This window comes from Camelus bactrianus, chromosome 13 (genome assembly GCF_048773025.1).
Source record: "Camelus bactrianus isolate YW-2024 breed Bactrian camel chromosome 13, ASM4877302v1, whole genome shotgun sequence".
Lineage (NCBI taxonomy): Eukaryota > Metazoa > Chordata > Mammalia > Artiodactyla > Camelidae > Camelus > Camelus bactrianus.
The window spans coordinates 68769043-68785733 of record NC_133551.1 but is presented as its reverse complement, the minus strand read 5'-3'; the positions used below and the strand labels follow the sequence as shown (position 1 = coordinate 68785733).

The 16691-nt window shown below is 57.7% G+C and overlaps 1 protein-coding gene across 1 annotated transcript; it reads right to left on the bottom strand.

The window, feature by feature from the left end:
• Positions 1–48: 48 nt before the first annotated feature.
• Positions 49–16454, bottom strand: FAM131C (family with sequence similarity 131 member C). The gene is made up of 7 exons (XM_074377347.1): positions 16097–16454; positions 5643–5758; positions 4828–4863; positions 4456–4549; positions 2114–2296; positions 1758–1868; positions 49–928 (listed from the first exon to the last, which is right to left on the bottom strand). Exons 1-7 carry the CDS (start codon positions 16116–16118, stop codon positions 645–647), a joined length of 846 nt encoding a protein of 281 aa, XP_074233448.1. The 5' UTR covers positions 16119–16454; the 3' UTR covers positions 49–644.
• Between the last annotated feature and the right edge of the window lie 237 nt (positions 16455–16691).

The following is a 16691-nucleotide window of genomic DNA, read 5'->3' as shown; positions in this document are numbered from 1 at the left end:
CAGGGGCCCGAGGACACACTGTCCCCAGCTGAGACCAGGCCAAGTTCATCCAGGGTGAATCCACCGCTTTAATGTCTTCAGAGAACCTTCAGGGAGATGGGAGGAGGGTGCAAGGAGGGGGAGCAGGGCACCAGGGAGCAGATTCAGACAGTGAGGGGCCAACAGACAGAGAAAGAATCCTCATGAAGAGAGCTAAGGAACAGATGTTAGCTACCAGAAGGGGCCTCCCCACCTCTGATGGGGGACAGAAGCACAGACGGGGAGGGACTGAGCCCTGGAGTCCAGGCAGGGTTCCCAGACCCTTCCCCTAGTGGGTCTCCTAGGCCTTTCCGTGGCTGTCTGCCTGGGCGGCTTGCCCGAGTGTCTGCTGAGAGTCCTCGAGCTCGCTGATGGCAGAAACGCTGCAGGGGAAGGTGCCGGCCTGAGCCAAGAGAGAGAAGCGGACTACGGCTTCCACTGCTGGGGGCAGGTCCACGGAAGCACACAGTGGTCTGCCAGGAGTGCTGGCCCCATCCCTGCCGCACCCACCTGTGCCGGCCCTGAGGGGTCAAGAGATGCCCAGCCCAGACTCTGGTGTCCTGATACTCCTGGGCTACCCACCAGGCAAGGTCACGGTGTGAGCAGGCTCCAGGACCCCCTCCGCCTCAGTTATAGAACACCTCATCCTCCTCCTCCGAGAGGGAGCCGCTGTCCACCGAGGGGAGGGAGCCCTGCAGGCAGGCCCCAGCCTCCGGCCCTGGGGCCCCCGGCAGCCGCTGCCGATGCTGCTGCTCAGGACTGGGGGGCTGTGAGCTGGCAGCTGTGAAGGGGGGCTCTTCAGGTGAGGGCCAGCCATCGGGGGAGAGGCCAGGGGAGGAGAAGGCCAGAAGACTGTCATCCTGAGAGGGGACACTCAGAAGGCTGTCCTGAAGGTAGATGCTCTCCAGGTCTGGAAAAGCAACAGGGGGTGGGGGTGAGGAATGGAGCTCAGAAGACCCTGCTCCTTGTCCTCTCCTAGTGTGTGAGGGAGTGCAAGGGGCAGGAGACCTGCCTCCAAACCTTGCTTTGCCACAGCCAAGCTGTGTGACCTTGGGCAAGACACTGAACCTCTCTGAGCCTTAGTTTCTCCCTGGGGGTGATGGGGCGGGTGGCGGCAGTAGCGCACAGAATAGTTAAAAGCAGGTTCTGGAAGCCAGCCTGACTCACCTCAGATCCTTCTGGGCTCTGACATTTACGACAAGTGCTCTTCCAGACCTCTGTCCCCTTCCCTTCCCTCACTGTCAGAGGGAGGATTAAGTTAAGGTGATGCAGGCTGCACCCAGGACCCAGGCTCCTTGAAGCCCTCAGCAGTAAACTGGTTTCTAGCAAGCTGATTGACTGTGCTTGGTGTTAAGGTTCAGATCCTGACTCTGATGCCTCTCACTGTGTAATATGAGGCGAGTTTCTTGATGCCTCAGTTTCCCTTATTTGTAAAATGGAGGTAATAACAGGACCTACTTCCTAGAGCTGTCCCGAGGAGAAAGTGAGATGAGACAAGTAAAGTGCTTGGCACACAAGCACTTCATTCATGTTTCCTTCCTTTCTATCTACCTACACATCCATCTGGCATCATCATCATCTCTCCTTTATGCTCACGTATATGCCCAGGTAATGGGCAGGGCGAGGATCACCAGATGAAGAAACTAAGGCTGAGGTCACAGGGCATCTGCTGGCCGAGCCAGCCTGCAGCTCTGGCCCTGCGGCACCCACCCGACCCTGGTGCCCCACCCGGGCTGTACCCTGTAGCTGGATGACGTCCTGGGGGTTGTCCTCTGGGTGCAGCTCCTCGTCATCCAGCGAGGACCAGGCGCTCAGTGTGGCCTCCGTGATGGCAAACTGCTCGGCAACCCCTGATGGGGACAGAGCCAGCTCAGTGGGGGCAGGGGCAGAGGGTGGGGGCGGCCACAGGTGCCAGGACAGGCTGGCACCAGACGTTGCCTCTCATGCCCGGGTGATCAGGGTGCCCACCAATGCCCTGTCCACCCCGTGGCATTATTTTTCCCTGCCCAGACAATGCCCAGGTAGTGACCGAGGGTCCCCTAAGGACCAGAGCCCTGGCCAGTCCTGTCCCCAAGCTCTTCCTCCCCACACTGACCTGCGGCAAAGCGGGCTTCGCGCACCTCATCTGGGAGGCAGCAGTAATGCTCGTCCTCAGCCGGGGACAGCTCCCAGCCTGAGCGCTGGGCACTCCAGCCCTTCCACTCGATGAGGTGGGCCACGCGGCCACGTGCCATGGCCGTGGGCTTTGTGATGTGGTCCTTGATGCTCTGCACCACTCCTGGGGGCATGGAGGGCAGTTGTGTGACAGCCTTGACCCAAGGCCCAGCTCAGGGCCCCATCCCCAGTGCCCCAGGCCCCTCAACACCTCAGGCCCATCCGATGGCCTATACCCCAGATCCATCCAGTGTCCCATACTCACCCAACGCCCCATGTGCTCACAGCCCCACACCCACAGTGCCTCACCCAGCCAGTTCCTCATGCCCAGACAACACCTTGTGCCCACTCCCTGCCTGCCCCACGCCCTCCCATACCCTGAGCCCCACTCATGTAGATGCTCCCTACCCACCTGCAGGCCCCTAGCCCTCCTGGTATCCTGTTCCCAGCCAGTGTTCCTGCCCACCTAATGCTTCTCCAGACCTGTCACACCCCCATTCCCTTTCTGACCAAGTTCAGACTCTTCCGCCCAAGGGGACCCACTCAAAGATACATTCGATATTCACCCAGACTGCCCCTTTATCCATTAGTTAACAAATTCTGAGAGCGCATCCTCTGTGCCTAGAACAGTGCCAGCTCTCCTGATGGTAAGACCTGTGGTGGTGAAGGGAGGTGTGCAGCAAGCAGGGAGGGCTTCCTGGAAGAGGTGGACTGGAGTCAGGCTTTGAGGGCAGGTTGGGTTGGACAAATGGAGGCAAGACTCGGGGACTATTTCAGAGATGAGAAGAAGATGAAGGCATGGAAAAGTCTGGCATGGTTCTAGTACTACCAGGGGCAAGATATGGGGGCAACACCAGGACTAGACTGGCAGAAAAGGCTGGGAAGCCCGACAAGGGCCAGACTGGGGACTGGGAGAGCCAGGCTGAGGGCACCATCATTCTCCTTATAGCCATGGGGAGCTACAGCAGGGTAATGAGCAGGAGAGCAACAAGTCAGATCTGTTGTCTAGGGAGAACATCCTCATTAGGGGAGCAGGGGCCAAGGGTGGAGACAAGGGGACATTAGGGGCCCTTGAAGGGATCTAGCAAGAGACAGTTACAAGGGCTGGGCAGATAGGGAGGAGGGCCTGGAGGGGTTCTTAGAAGAAGGCCAGTTGGATGTGGAAGCTGACAGACAGCATTTCCTTTAACGCAGGCTGAGAACATAGATCTGGGAATCATTGGTCCCAGAAACCATGATGTGAGGAATGGCAATATTGAAGAAAGATGGGCATCCACAAAGGAGACTGAGACATGAAACTCGGAAAATGGGAAAGGTGGAGGTGAGGAAGAAAGGGGAGAACCCCCAAAGCTGGGGAGTGCTGGCAACCAGAGAAGGTTTCTGGAGGCCATGGTTCAGGGGCTCCTGAGGGGCAGGTGAGGCAGAGGGAAGTGGTTTCAGGTGGAGGAAACAGCAGGGGCAAACGTGATGGTGGTGGTGGGGCAGCAAGGGCCTTCTGGGGCACTGCAAGGGATATAAGAAATGGGATCCTGACGCTGGCTGAGAACAGCCTGGGTTGTGTGTGAGGGCAGATGCTGTGGTGGCCCAGGGAGACCCCTTGGCTGGCCTGTGTGCCCAGCCCCCCACTGCTGTAGGTGCCGCTGCTGCTGCTGCTGGCTCACACCTGCACCCTTTTTGGGAGCCATGACCTTAGCTGAGAGGAGCTGCCTCACCCAGAGATGCCTGGGAGGTGGGAAAGTCCTCCCCAGGGGCAGCCAGTGATGGATGATGGAGGAGTAATATAGAGTCAGCCACCTGGCGTCAAAGTGCCATGAGTTCCGTGGTGCGAGTCATGCTCCTGAGCTCCAGTGGGATCAGGCAGGGAAAGAGGATGCTTCTGCAACCACGGCTTCGCCGAGGTCCCTCCCCGACCCCTCCTGCGGCCTCACTCCCTACAGGTTTCCTTTGAGAATAATCCCTCAGTAAATCATTAGCATGACAGTTCTCACCTCGGCTCTGCTTCCAGGGCCCCAAGGTGGCCTGACTGGCAGATTCCATCTGCTCAGAGAGGCTGGGGACCACGTTGGGCAGACATCTGGAAAATCGGGGCCATCCCCTCAGAACTCTTGAGAGCCCAATAATTTAACCCATGGGGGCAGGAACCCTAAGTCCTGCAGAGCCTGGCATTTAGAAAACGTTGACTCCAACAGGGCCTCAATCCTTCCAGCTGCGGTTCAGCTTTAACCCTCCTACAGCTAGTGTCTGTGCGAACCCCAAGGGCAGGAGAGGGCGGTTGGAGCTCACCCACGAGGGACGAGGTGGCCAGGGCTGCCACGTTGTAGTTGCTGGAGCAGGATCTGGAGTCGGACAGGTAGCCGTTGGTGGTCTGGAAGCACCTCTGTAGGAGGGGAGGGGGATGAGCAGGGAGGGGCAGACCTGCAAGGTGATGTCCCCCCACCCCTCCCGTCCCCAGGACCCACCCTCCCCAGGTCCTCTGGGCTGGGCCAGAGTGATCCTGCCACCCCCACGAGACCATCCCCACCCCTGTCTTCATCAGGCCTCTTCACTCTTCCCCCAGGGCTGGTGGCACCATGTTCCCTGGAGGGGCCCGGCACAGGGGGAGGCAATGGTGTCAGCTGTGGCTGGCTGGACTGGGCAGTGGACAAGTGCACTGACCTGCCAAGGATCCCAACAGAAATCCATCTGTTTGTCCTAAAACAAGAGGAGAAAGGAACAGGCCGGGCCTGGCACACTGCGCCAGCAGATGGCACAAGTCCCGGCGCCCTGGGTGGTGGTGTGGGTCAGCTGTCTGGTGCTCCCTGAGGTCAGGGTCTGCCCACTCATGGGCCATGCCCTGGTGTCCCCTGGCATGCAGAGAGAGAAGTGGGCAGGGTGAGGGGGCCGGGAGAGGCAGTGGCTGCTGGGATCGAGCAGACTTGGGTCAAGTTTTGACTGGATATCCTTAAACTAGTGACTTAACATCTCAGAACATCAATTTCATCTTCTGTAAAATGGTGACAATGCCATTTACCTCACGGGTTGTGCTGAAGCATAAATGATGTAATGTCGGCAAAGAGCCTAGCACAATGGTACGTGGTGAAGGAAAAGGTAATTATATCAACTGGCAGGTTCAAGCCACAGCCTCTGGGGCAAGGGTGGAAATTATGCACCAGGATTTGAGGCCCTCTAGCAAGATCTTCCTGATCTTTCTGGACTGAGAATTCCCTTCCTTTACTCTCCAGCAGGCAGTGCAGGCTGCTAAGGAGTCCCAGGCTGGTAACAGAACTTTTAACGGCAAGGCTGAATTAATTGGGGTGGGAAGACCTTCATCAGATGAATACCAACCCTTAGGGGTCCTGATCGCACAGGAAGTAGCCAAGTCTGGCAGGGAGAGAGGAGTCTGGGATGGTTTTTGCTCCCTGTGGGGAGCTGTAGGGCACCACCCAGGAACCAGGCAGGGGTGGGGATTGGGGTGGAGCGATACCGGTTACCTTGCCAGTGACGTGGTCTGGAGCCACGATGGGTGGGCGGCTGGAGCGCAAGTCTGGGTTCAGGGGGGCCGTGCCCTGGGGCAGGGGGCAGTCCTTGTGGGCACTTGTGAACAGATCTGGAGGTAAGAAAGGCAGGAGGAACTTAGCAAAGCCTGGCGCTCTCCCGCTCGTCAGGCTGGTTCAGGCCCGTCCTGAGAGATGGGCATTACTTTATTATTATTCACATCATTCTGCTGAAAACACTCAAGCCCACAGCAGCTGGGAGCCTGGCCAGATCCCCTCCTGCCTGGTCCCCTCCGTAGGAATCACTTGCCCAATTTCCTTTTACTCCACTTCCACTAACTCTCGCACCCACACTCCAGCCACGTTTTGACTGCATGGAGAGCTCCAATTCATTTATTCTGCCACCTTCCACCAGCTTCCACTTCCCCCCTGGCCCAGCTAAGACCCCCGGCGTACCCTCTGAGCTCTCCTTTGCAGATGCCCCTGACTCTCTTAACCCTGCTTAGTCTAACCCTCTGCCTGTTTCTTGCCTGGACCTTCAGAGCTGCCTGTCCCTGGGGAAAGTCACCGGCCTCAGGTAAAAGCGGTGCCCATCAGCCTCACAGAGGACGCTACCCAGGGATCTGTCTACGTCTCTCTGACTCCTGCTAGTTTGCTTCCAGCCAGGTTGACTACCTCACCCTCTTTCCTTCTCAAACCTCCGACACTGGCACCCCTGCTGCTCCCTGCACCCTCCTGCTGGCTTCTCTCCACTCTCAGTGCCACCCAGGAGCCTTGGGAAGGCATCACCCCATTCTCCCCACCTTAGATCATCGTCCTGACTGCAGGCCACACTGCTTTCCCTCTCATGACAAAGGAAGAATTGTCCCCTGTCGGTGCAAGACAAGTCCCTCCACCGCCACCCGGGGTCTGGGTCCTGTGCCTGCCCTGCACCCAGGGTGGGGCTCTGCTCTGTGCACTCTCTCTCCTGTGTTGGGTTTCCCTCCCCACCGACGTCCCATCAGTGTGGCAGATGCTGAAGGCCTCTTGGCTCAGGGACTCTTGCCAGCATTCACCCCTGCCCCGCCGTCTCCTGTCTCACTGAGTCCCATACCAGTGGGCCAGCCCCCAGCCCCCTGGCAGCTCAAGCATCTCCCACCCTTTAAAGACCTTCTCCTGACCCCTGCTTCCCTCCAGCTCTTTGCTCACTCCTCTGTCCCCTTTGTGGCCAGACTTTAAATTGTGTCTGACCTCTACTTCCCCATCTCCCATTTTCTCCTCCATCCATTCCAACACGCAGCCTTTCACGAGACAGTCCATGGCGAGTGGCCGGAAGCCTGCACGGGGCCAAGCTCAGCGGTGGCTTCTCCAGCCCCATCTTCAGTGGCCACTCAGCAGGCACATGGATGTCACCCTCCCTCTCCAGCCACACCTTTCCCCTGGCTTCCCTCCTTCCCTGCTCAGCCCCCGGGCGTGCCTGCCTCGCAGCTCTATCCAGGCCCCTTCTCACCTCCCTTCTCTCTCTCCCAGGAGATCTCACCTGGATGCGCTGACACCCACTTTGACACCTCCAGCCTCAACTCTCTGCTTGGCTCTTGCCCAAATTTCCAGCTCGCTAAGTAGATGCCCAATAGGCATCTCAAGCAAATCTGGGCAAAACAGGACTTGCAAACCTGAGTCCATCTTCCTTCACTTTCCCAATTTTAGAAAATGATGCAATGGTCCACCCAGCAGTACCAACAAAAAATCCACATGTTTTCTTGGAGTCCTGCCTTCCCTGACCCTCCCCAACCAACACCATCCAATCAATCAGCAAGTCCCACTGGTTCTCTCACTCCAACCTCTGCTCCAGATTTATCCCTCTCCATCCCCACCGCTGCTCCCCTCTCTCACCTGGATGCCAACAGCCTCCTGTTTCCCCTTCTGGCCACCCCTACCCTGTCCACTCTCCACCCAAAAGCACAGAGACATCACAGCCCAGGTTGGACTGTCTTTGCTTAAAACCTGCCCCTGACTTCTTCCATCGCACTTTAGAAGAACCAGCCCCTCATCATGGTCTTCAGGGCCCTACACGCCAGCTCGCCCACTCCTGACCTCTATCCTCCTCCCTCCCCCTCGCTCACTGTTCTGGCCACTCTGGCCTCCTTCCTGCTCCTCAAATGGCCGAACTTGTTCTTTGTCCTCGCTGTCCCCTCTCCTGTGCCTGGAACACTCTTTACCCAGATCCTCCTGAACCTCATCATCTGGGACTCAGCACAAGAGAGGCCTTCCCCAGCCACCTGCTCAGTGCGGCCCTCCCTGTCCCCTATGCTGGCCAACAGCCACTCCCCAGTCATCACTCTCTGTTATTTTTGTTTAAGTGCCCAGTCCTTCTCCTCCTAATGAACCTGAGCACCATGAGGACAGAGACCACGGCAGCCCTGCTCAGTGCTCTGCGTCCAGAGCCGAGAACCCTGCCTGCACTTAGTAAGTGCTCTATAAACATTTGTGGAATGATTTCTACCTTTATTACAGCACTTAGCACAGGATATCCGGTAAAGCTATTTATGTGTGGGAGGGCAGCAATCAGCTCATCACGGCCGCATCCTCGGGGCCCACCACAGAACATAGTAGGTCCGCAGTAGTTGCTGAGGGACTGAACACATTGAATCGAGCAACTGGAACTGCTGGCCTGAATCCTTGGGCCAAATCGGAGGGGCCTCCTCCACTCACAAAGGATGACAGGGAACACCCTTATCGGTCACTGGATGAACACATTTATCTCCTCTTCCATTCACTGAACAGTAGCACTGAGCAGCCACATGCACCAGGCACTGTTCTCTGTCCCGAGGATACGGCGGTGAACAAGGCAGAGATGGTTTCTGCCCTCAGGGAGCTGACAGTCTAGTGGCGAGACAGACTATTAACCACAAACCCACAAGTGAATGAGATACCTTTGATAGCAATGAATCTGTGAAGGAAAAACTGAGGGAGAGCGTGAGCTGGAGAGGGCTGGAGAGGACTGGAGAGGCGTCTCAGAGCTGAGGTCTGAGTATCAAGAAAAGCCCCGGTACGTGAAGATCTGGAGGGGGGTTGTTCATTAGTTCATTCATTCATCCCTTCAGCCACTGAGCGTCCGTCTACTGCGAGTCTACACTGTGCAAACACCTGGGGTAGAGGTGGGATTAACTCTGTCCCTTCCCTGAGAGAGTTCAGTTTGATGCAGGAAACCAGCCCCAAAGCCCCTCATTCGAATGCAAGGACCTGGGGGAACAGCAGTGCCAGAGGAGCGCTCCCCTCTCTACTCTCCCTTCCCACCTTGACCGAGAGGTGAAGGAATCTGCTGCTCAACTTGACAGGTGGGGAGACTGAGGCACAGGTGGGGAGACTGAGGCACAGGTGGGGATGTCACCAGCCCCAGGGACACAGCCAGTGACCGACAGGCAGGATCTGAGCCCTGTCGCTCTGACACATCGAGGCACTCTCTTCCAAAGCACAAAAGGAGTTTCGATGAGTTTGGGGGTTGGGAGGGGTCGGGGAGGGGGGGTTGCTGCACAGGAGAGCTGATGGGGGGAGCTGGCCCGGAGGGGAAGGGAGTGTCTGGAGGCAGGCAATGTAGGTAGGTGTGGGGATGGTGGGGGTGGGGTGGAAGGTTTTTATCCAAATTGGACTGGACTTAGTGTCCGGAAGAGACTAGAGAGTTCTGGGACCTGCCTGAAGGCTGTTTTGCGCCAGCAAATCAGGGAGGTTTAAGTGAGACTGTGAAGCAGGGACTGGAGAAAAGGGAGGCAGAGCCAGGATTAAGCCCCCACCCCCTGAATTCAGAGCTCAGTGACCCAGCGAGGGCAGCACGGGATCGTGCGGGCTGGGCCCTGCACGTGCACAGCACAGCAGGCAACACATCTTGTGCTTCATCCCGCATCCTGGCTATGTGACTCTGAGCCAGTCCTGCCCCTCTCTGGGCTTCAGAGTTTCCATGTGTACAAAGGCCATGTTCCAGGCCCCTCAAAGGTGGTGTTCAAACCAGGGGTGCATCCTTCAGTGGGCCTTGCACGCAATCTACTAGGTCATATCTTAAAAGAATGAAACATAATTGAATGGAGCAGAAAACGTCACACCCCACTGCAGAGTCAGGTGAAGCCTCTGTTTAAATTGCACAGACACACTGCGCTCGCAGTAAGAATCTTCTACATGTGTGTACTGGGTCATGATGCAAAATATATTTAGCCTTCTGGCTCCAGTCAAAAAAGTTTGCAAGTCACACTCATAAGGTTCCAGCATGTACAAGCTGAGGCCACAAGGTGCAGAGAGGGTGATGCTGGCTACAGACTGCCCCTGGGAACTCTGAAGGGTGCTAGAATATTTCTAGGCTTCTGGTCATGGCCTGAAGCTGCTTTCAACCTCTGCAACCACAGATCAGGGGAGCAAGGGCAGCTGGTAGGGGATGTCAAAGGCCTGGAGGAGATGTGACTTGAACAAGGTCATTCGTCGAGGTGGTGGTGGATATGGACTCCTGGCTCCCAGCCCCTCCCTAGCCTTCCGGTCCCCCACCTCAGTTAGGGTGTGGGTGCCTCTGCCAAAGCTGCCTTCTCCCCCTGAGGACTTTGGCCCCATGATGTCACAGGCTGGTTGCTATGGAGATGTCAGGTAATGAACCAGCCCAGGGTGAAATCACAGGCTGCTCTTCGCCCAGCTGGGACCGGCAGACACGTCACCACCAGCAACTGGAAAAACACAGCGTTTCACATAGGTTGGGGGCTGGGGGGGCAGCCTGAGGAGACCCCAAGCCTCTGTTCCTGTGGGCACCACCCTCTCCCAGGAGAGTTGTGGGGGTGCCCCTCCCTTTCCCATTCTGTACCCTACCCGCCCCCTCCCCACCCCTGACCTCAAGGTCTGAGGCCCCTTCTTAGATCTGCCCCCTCCCCCACCCACCCTGGCCACCGAAGTGACAGGCCTCTGGTTGCCATGGCAGCCTGGAGGGGCCATCTTGATCCTTCAAGGGGAGGGGTGTCATCCAGATGTCCCCTCCATCCCTCTGCCTTCAACCAGGGCTTCTCTGCTTACCAAAGACGCTTCCTTCCTTCCCACGCCAGCTCCTCAATCTACTACAGAGTCCCACCACCCAGGTAGTCCCTCCTGATGGCTAACCTAAACCCCTCTTGCTGCAAAGTTTCTGCACTGGTTTCCTCTGGTCATTCCTTGGGTGAGTCTGCAGCATAACCGCTCAGATTCCTCCCGCCTCCTTCCCAGTCATCCAGCCCCTTTAGCTGTTCCTTGGTGCTCCATGTCCCAGCCCATGAGTCATCGTAGCTGCATCTCCCCCCGAAAGTGTCTCCTGGCTCCACACCCTGGGAGGACAGGGAGGTCCCATGGGTAAGTCTGCCCCTTTCTCGGAGTCCAGAGAGGGTAAACCTCCTCTTGAAAGCACACAGTAACTGAGCAGCAGCGTGGGTCTGAAGCCCCTGGTGATGGCCCTCCCTGGAGAGCCACTGGCCTCCCCTTTAAGCTAAATCCAAGCTAAATAGGGACCCCTGCGGCTAAATCTTAACAACAACCCTGTAAAGTAAGTACTATTATGCCCGCTTTACATATGGGGAAACTGAAGCTCAGAGAGGTTAAATCACCTCTGCAAGGTCACCTGCCAGTAAGTGGCAGAAATGAAGTTCAAACGGAGTCCAGTCTGAAACTCCAAAGCTTGCAGCCAGCCACACCCAGGCATGTGCTGCCCAACTATGCTGCGCCCCGCTCCAGCCTCGTCCCGAAAGAGAACTCAGTGGGCAAGGCGTTCCTTCCCCAGTCCCTGCCCTGGGTTTAAGTCCGGCTTTTCACTGCTAGCTCCAGGGCTGTGGGCATGCAACAAGGCCCCTGAGAGCCTCGGGGTTCTCATCTGTGAAATGAGAATACTGGAAAGTGAGGATGAAGCACCCGCCACGGCAAGCACTCCACAGATGACAGCTGCTCTGGCCTCCTCCCCACCAGACCTAGATCCTCTTTCTGGACCATGGGGCAGATCTCTGTCACCACTGCCCTGGTCCTGTCCCCAGGCTGGAGCTTGCCCTGGGGGCTCTGCAGACGGAGGCCATGGGGGTGAGTCCTATGAGTCACTCCCACAGCTGTAGTCTGTCCCCCTAAGATTGGCAGAGGCCCAGCCTTGAGGAGACAAAGTGCCCCCTGCTCACCAGGACAGTGGTTTACAAGTCAGCAGAGCCACAGCAGTTAGCTTCATCAGTGAGCTGGCGCAACTCAAACCTGCCCAAAGGGGTCCCTTTCCATGTCCTCTCCAGGACCTTCCACACACACCCCAGCTCCTTTCTACTTCCTCTGCCATTCTGTGGCCTGACTTCTTTGAACACCCTGCTCTGGCCTCACCTCCTCCAAGCAGCCTGCCTAGATTGGCCTCAGCAGCCCTAATGGGGAAAATCTGATCTATAGTAATTTGTTGCCACTGTTTATTGAACACCTACTGTGTGTCGGGTACTATCCTAGGCCTTTCCACCCACTAGCTCTCATTCAGTCTTAACAACAATCCTGCAAAGTAGGTACTATTATGCCCATTTTATATAGGGGGAAACTGAGGCTCAGAGAAGTTAAATCACCTCTGCAAAATCATCTGCTAGTCAGTGGCAGAAATGAGGTTCAAACTGAGGCCAGTCTGAAACTTCAAAGCTTGCGCTCCAACCACTGACCAGTGTTGATCTCCTGAGACTGTCCTCAGGCCATTTTTCTAAGTGTGTGTGTGTGTGTGTGTGTGTGTGTGTGTGTGTGTGTGTCCGTCCCGCCTCCCCCACCAGACTACTCCAATGGCAAGGTTGTGTCTCTCTCCTCAGACTGTGAGTTCTAAAGGGCAAAGCCCCATTTACTCCTTCCTCAGTCTCCCTACAGTGCCCATGGGGTCTCTGCTCACTGGCTCTGCTGGGCCCAAGGCAGGACAAGGGGGTTGGGGTGGAGGGGCCTAAGTGGGTGGCTCTGGTTGGCCCCTCTAGAGCTTGTGCCTCCTCCCAGACATAATCATATGTCTGACCTTCTGGAAGGAAATCCTCAGTCTCCAATTTCTGCTCTCACAACCCACCAGCACCCAGAGCACTAGACCCCAGAGTGGGACCAGGAGGCGGATCGGTTGGTCTGGAGGAGAGGACTGGGCCAGGAAGGGGCAGACAGAGATGTTCTAGCACCAGGGGCGTGGGAGTGGCCCTGAGAGACCTGGAGCTGGACAGGTGAGGGCAGATACACACTGGCCCATACAGACTGTCACCAGCAGACCAACCAAATGCCAACACTCGAGTTGTTCCAGAGGGCGGCATTTCTTAAGCACTGGCCACACATTCAGTGCCTTTCTCCATGTGGGGACATGAGAAAGAAAAAGGGCAGGTTTTCATGCTCAGCCTCTGGGATCACACAGTCCTGGATTCAAATCCTGCCTGTGCCCTGGCTGTGTGACCTCAGATAAGATCCTTCTCATCTCTGAGCCCTATGTTCCCTGCCTCCAGGGTTGAATGAGGACTAACGAGGTCAGGAAAGTGATGGCTAAGCCAGATCAGGATAAGCACCCAACAAATGGTAGCTTAAAAATAGATAATGAACATAAAATAGCTCTGGAAAACAGCATTTGTTGCCTTAATCTGGTCCAAATCATGTCCCACATGGCCTCAGCACCTCAAATGCTGGCCACCTGCTTCTTTCCCCAGGAGGCAGGATGGTGCTTTAAGCATCTGTAGCTTCCCCTTTCCCAGCCAAGAGGGTCAGGGTTAGCTGTCTGCACAGAAGGGTAATAATAAAAATCAAACATTAAAATAACAGCCAGCACTTACAGTGCTTACTACATGCTAGGCACTGGTCTGAGTGCTTTACATGAATTAAGTTATTAATCCCCTCCCAGTAACCCTAGGACATCAACACCAATATTATTCCCATTTTAGAGATGAGAACACTGACATACGTCCACAACATTAAGTCACCTGCTGAGGTCACAGAGCTAGTGAACAGGGGAGCAGGGATGTGAACTTAGGCTGACCGGCTCCCAAGGCTGCACCCCTAACCTCTCAGGCCTGGCACGGAGAAGCTAACTGCTGCCTGAGGCTGGGATGGGGCGGCTCTCCCAGGAGTGGCCTGTACCTGGGGCTTGGCGGGGCAGCCCCAGCCTCATGCAGGCTCTGACTGGGTACAGGCATCGGCAGGAGGCTAGCAATCCCTGGCTTCAGGAAGCACTTGGAGTGAGGGGGCTGCTATTAGCAACTGGTGCAGGTATGGAAACTCGGAAGCTCACGGAAGGCGGCAACCCGAGAGGAGAAGGACAGGTCCCAGCGTCGGGTCTGAGGGCCAGCTGTGGGGTGCAGAGGACAAGGGCCCAGACTCTGGGGTCAGCGTGCCTGTGTTCAAGTCCTGCTTCTGCTCTTTCTGCTAAGGGGCCCTGGGCTCTGTTCAGTTTCTCTGTAAAAGGGGTACTATGGTAGGTGTATACCCCAAACTAGCTAGACGTGCCTAGAATGTTCCCACCAGTCCCTGGTAAGCCGTAAGCACTCTGTGCATATTAGTGACAATGAGAGGGTTGGTGGCCTCCCCTTAGTGGTTCAGCCACCGAGGACCCAGAGTACAAGGACAATGGTTATCCTCTGCAAAAGTGGTCTCCCACCTTCTTTACCTGCACCCAACTTGCCTGCATGCATGTTGAGACTGCAGGTGGGCCTGTCCCCTCAACAGGGGGACAAGGAGAGACTACATAACTGGATCTGGAGGTGGCACTTAGGAGCCCAAGCCACAGAAGGAAGGGTAGAGAAGACCTGTCTTCAGCCAGTGTGACCTCAAACAGGCATGAGAGTGGGTTCCGACACCCAGGTGTGGAGGGCTCAGAGGACCTGGGCTCCAGCCCCGGTCTCAACACCACCTCGCAGCCTGACCATGGCAAGCAGCTCTTTCTCCTCGGGTCTGCCTCTCACAGGCAAGTCCACCCGGGGCTGGGCCTCCAGCACCTGGCGATGGGCGAGTGATGAGGGAGGGACAGTCAACAAGGAAACACCAGATCCCCAACACCTGGAGCCTGACCAGAGCCTTCGAGGATTCTGGAGACACACGGAGAGCCTGTCAGTCCTAAAGAACTCTAAACACTCTTCACTCTTAATACTCCCTTCCTCTCCAGCCAGGCTGTAGGCCTCAGAGGAGATGCTGTGCTGGGCTGCGCTTATGGCCTCTGGGCGCCCAGCGTGTACACAGTGCCTAGCACGCATCAGGTGTCACCCTAGCATCAGCTTAATAAACGAATAAGTGAATGAACCTCACACAGCCTATCCTCCACCCATGATCCCAGCCCTGACACCCTCCTGAGACACCCTGAGCCACTTACCTGAGAGCCCCATAGAGGCCAGAGGAGGGGGGAGGGGTATTGTGTTCCATCCCCCACATCCCCCAGGACAAGGTCCCCTCCAGAGGCTGCCCAGCCCCTCCCCAAGGCCTGTTCATCCCTCCAGACCTGAGTAAGCTGCGGGGGTGGGGGGGTGATGGGTGCGGTGGCAGCCCCTCCCCAACCCCAGGCCATGATTGGGGTCAGTGGGTTTGGTTTCAGCCTGCAGAGCTGGAGCCAAGGCCTCAGTCATCGCCCCCATCTCACCCCCAACCAGTCCCACTGTGGGGTGAAGAGACAAGGGTGAGAGAATGACCCAGCCAACCTCTCCTAAAATGTTGCTCAGCAGCCTGCTGGAAAGCTGGTGGCAGGGAGGGTTCCAAAGACCGGCACGGTCCCCCACCCCCAAGGCAGCTCACTCCAGCTCCCTTGCAGCACCTTTGAGAGAGCCCTGGGGCTCAGGCACAGGAGAGCAGGAGAATGGTGGCACACAGTGACTTTTAAAGCTCGGAGAAAGAAGCCCAGGGGTTACTGAGAACATCAGCTGTCTCTGTCCCTTCCTGTCCTCTGACCAGGGATGGGGGTGGGGATGAGGAGTTAGGAATCAGGGTGGGGGAAGGCGAACCTTTTTTATAACCTGTTCATCTCCATTAACCCCTTGCTGTCCACGGGTTTCAGGTTCTCCGAGGACAGGGGCTTAGGATAAGGAGACATGGAGCTAGTAAGGCCTGTGTCTTGCCGGGTGTGGGAAGGAGGGTCTGCTTGCTCTCTTGGTGCCCAGAGTCCCTCCAGAGAAGCCAGGAGCAATCAGACGCCTCCCTCTTCTCCGAGGCACACGGCAGGGGGTGTGTGGCTGCTGGAAAAGGAGCGACCCTGCTTCTGCCACCTGGTGGGGTGTGGTTCCAAGCGGGGCTGGGGTTGCGGTGACCTCCCCACACTCTCTTTCCGCGCTGCTTCCCCCTTCCCACGCCCTGTCCCCGTCGGGGCACCGTGTCCCCTGGGGCTCGGCGGGGGTAGGGTGCGGCTAGCGGAAAAGGGCGAGTCGTCCCCCCACCCTCCACCCAGATTCTTTGGAGTGACGGAGGGGACGTGCGCGCGTCGCCGGCGCGGGAACCCGAACCCTTGATCCCCCGACCCCCTCGATCCGCGGCTCCCTCACCTCGCGACACGCAGGAGCCCATCACGGGGCCGCGGGGCCGGGCCGCTGCGCGCTGGGTGCGTCGGGCCGCCGGGCGCTCATGTCTCCGCGGGCCCGGGGCTCACGTGCGGCGCTGGCGCAGCGGAAGCGCGGACGAGCGGGGAAGGGGCCGGGGCTCCGCTCAGCTCGATCGCCGCTCCCGCTGCCGCTCCCGCCGGGTCGTCCCTGCCGCCGCGCCTGGCTCGCCTCGCGCCACCGCCTCCCGCGCCGCGCCCGCCCCCGCCAGCCGCGGGCAGCACGGCGGGCGGGGTGGCCCCGGGGAGCGCTCGCCCGGAGCCCGGAGCGCGGAGCGCGGAGCCTGCGAGGCCGCCCCGCCCCTCCCCGCCTCCAGCGCGCCCGCGGACCGCGCACCTGTTGCCGTCGCCGGGTTGAGAGTGGGAATGGGGGTGCGGGGCGGGTAGGAGAGCAGGGAGGGGGAACTTCTGGCCCTCAGGCCTCCCGCGCCACCTAGTGTCGGGGGCTGAAGGTCAGGGAAGAGGGCAATGGGGGCCGCAATTGGGGCACAAAGTACACAATGTTCACATGACAACCACCACCAGACACCTGGCTGAAGGCA

Coding starts and splice junctions, on each gene's coding strand:
- FAM131C (XM_074377347.1), bottom strand. CDS start 16,118: ATGGGCTCCTGCGTGTCGCGAG. Junction 2,297..4,455: donor GGCCACCTCGTCCCTCGTGG/GTGAGCTCCAAC, acceptor CCATGCCCCCAG/GAGTGGTGCAGAGCATCAAG. Junction 1,869..2,113: donor CGAAGCCCGCTTTGCCGCAG/GTCAGTGTGGGG, acceptor TGTCCCCATCAG/GGGTTGCCGAGCAGTTTGCC.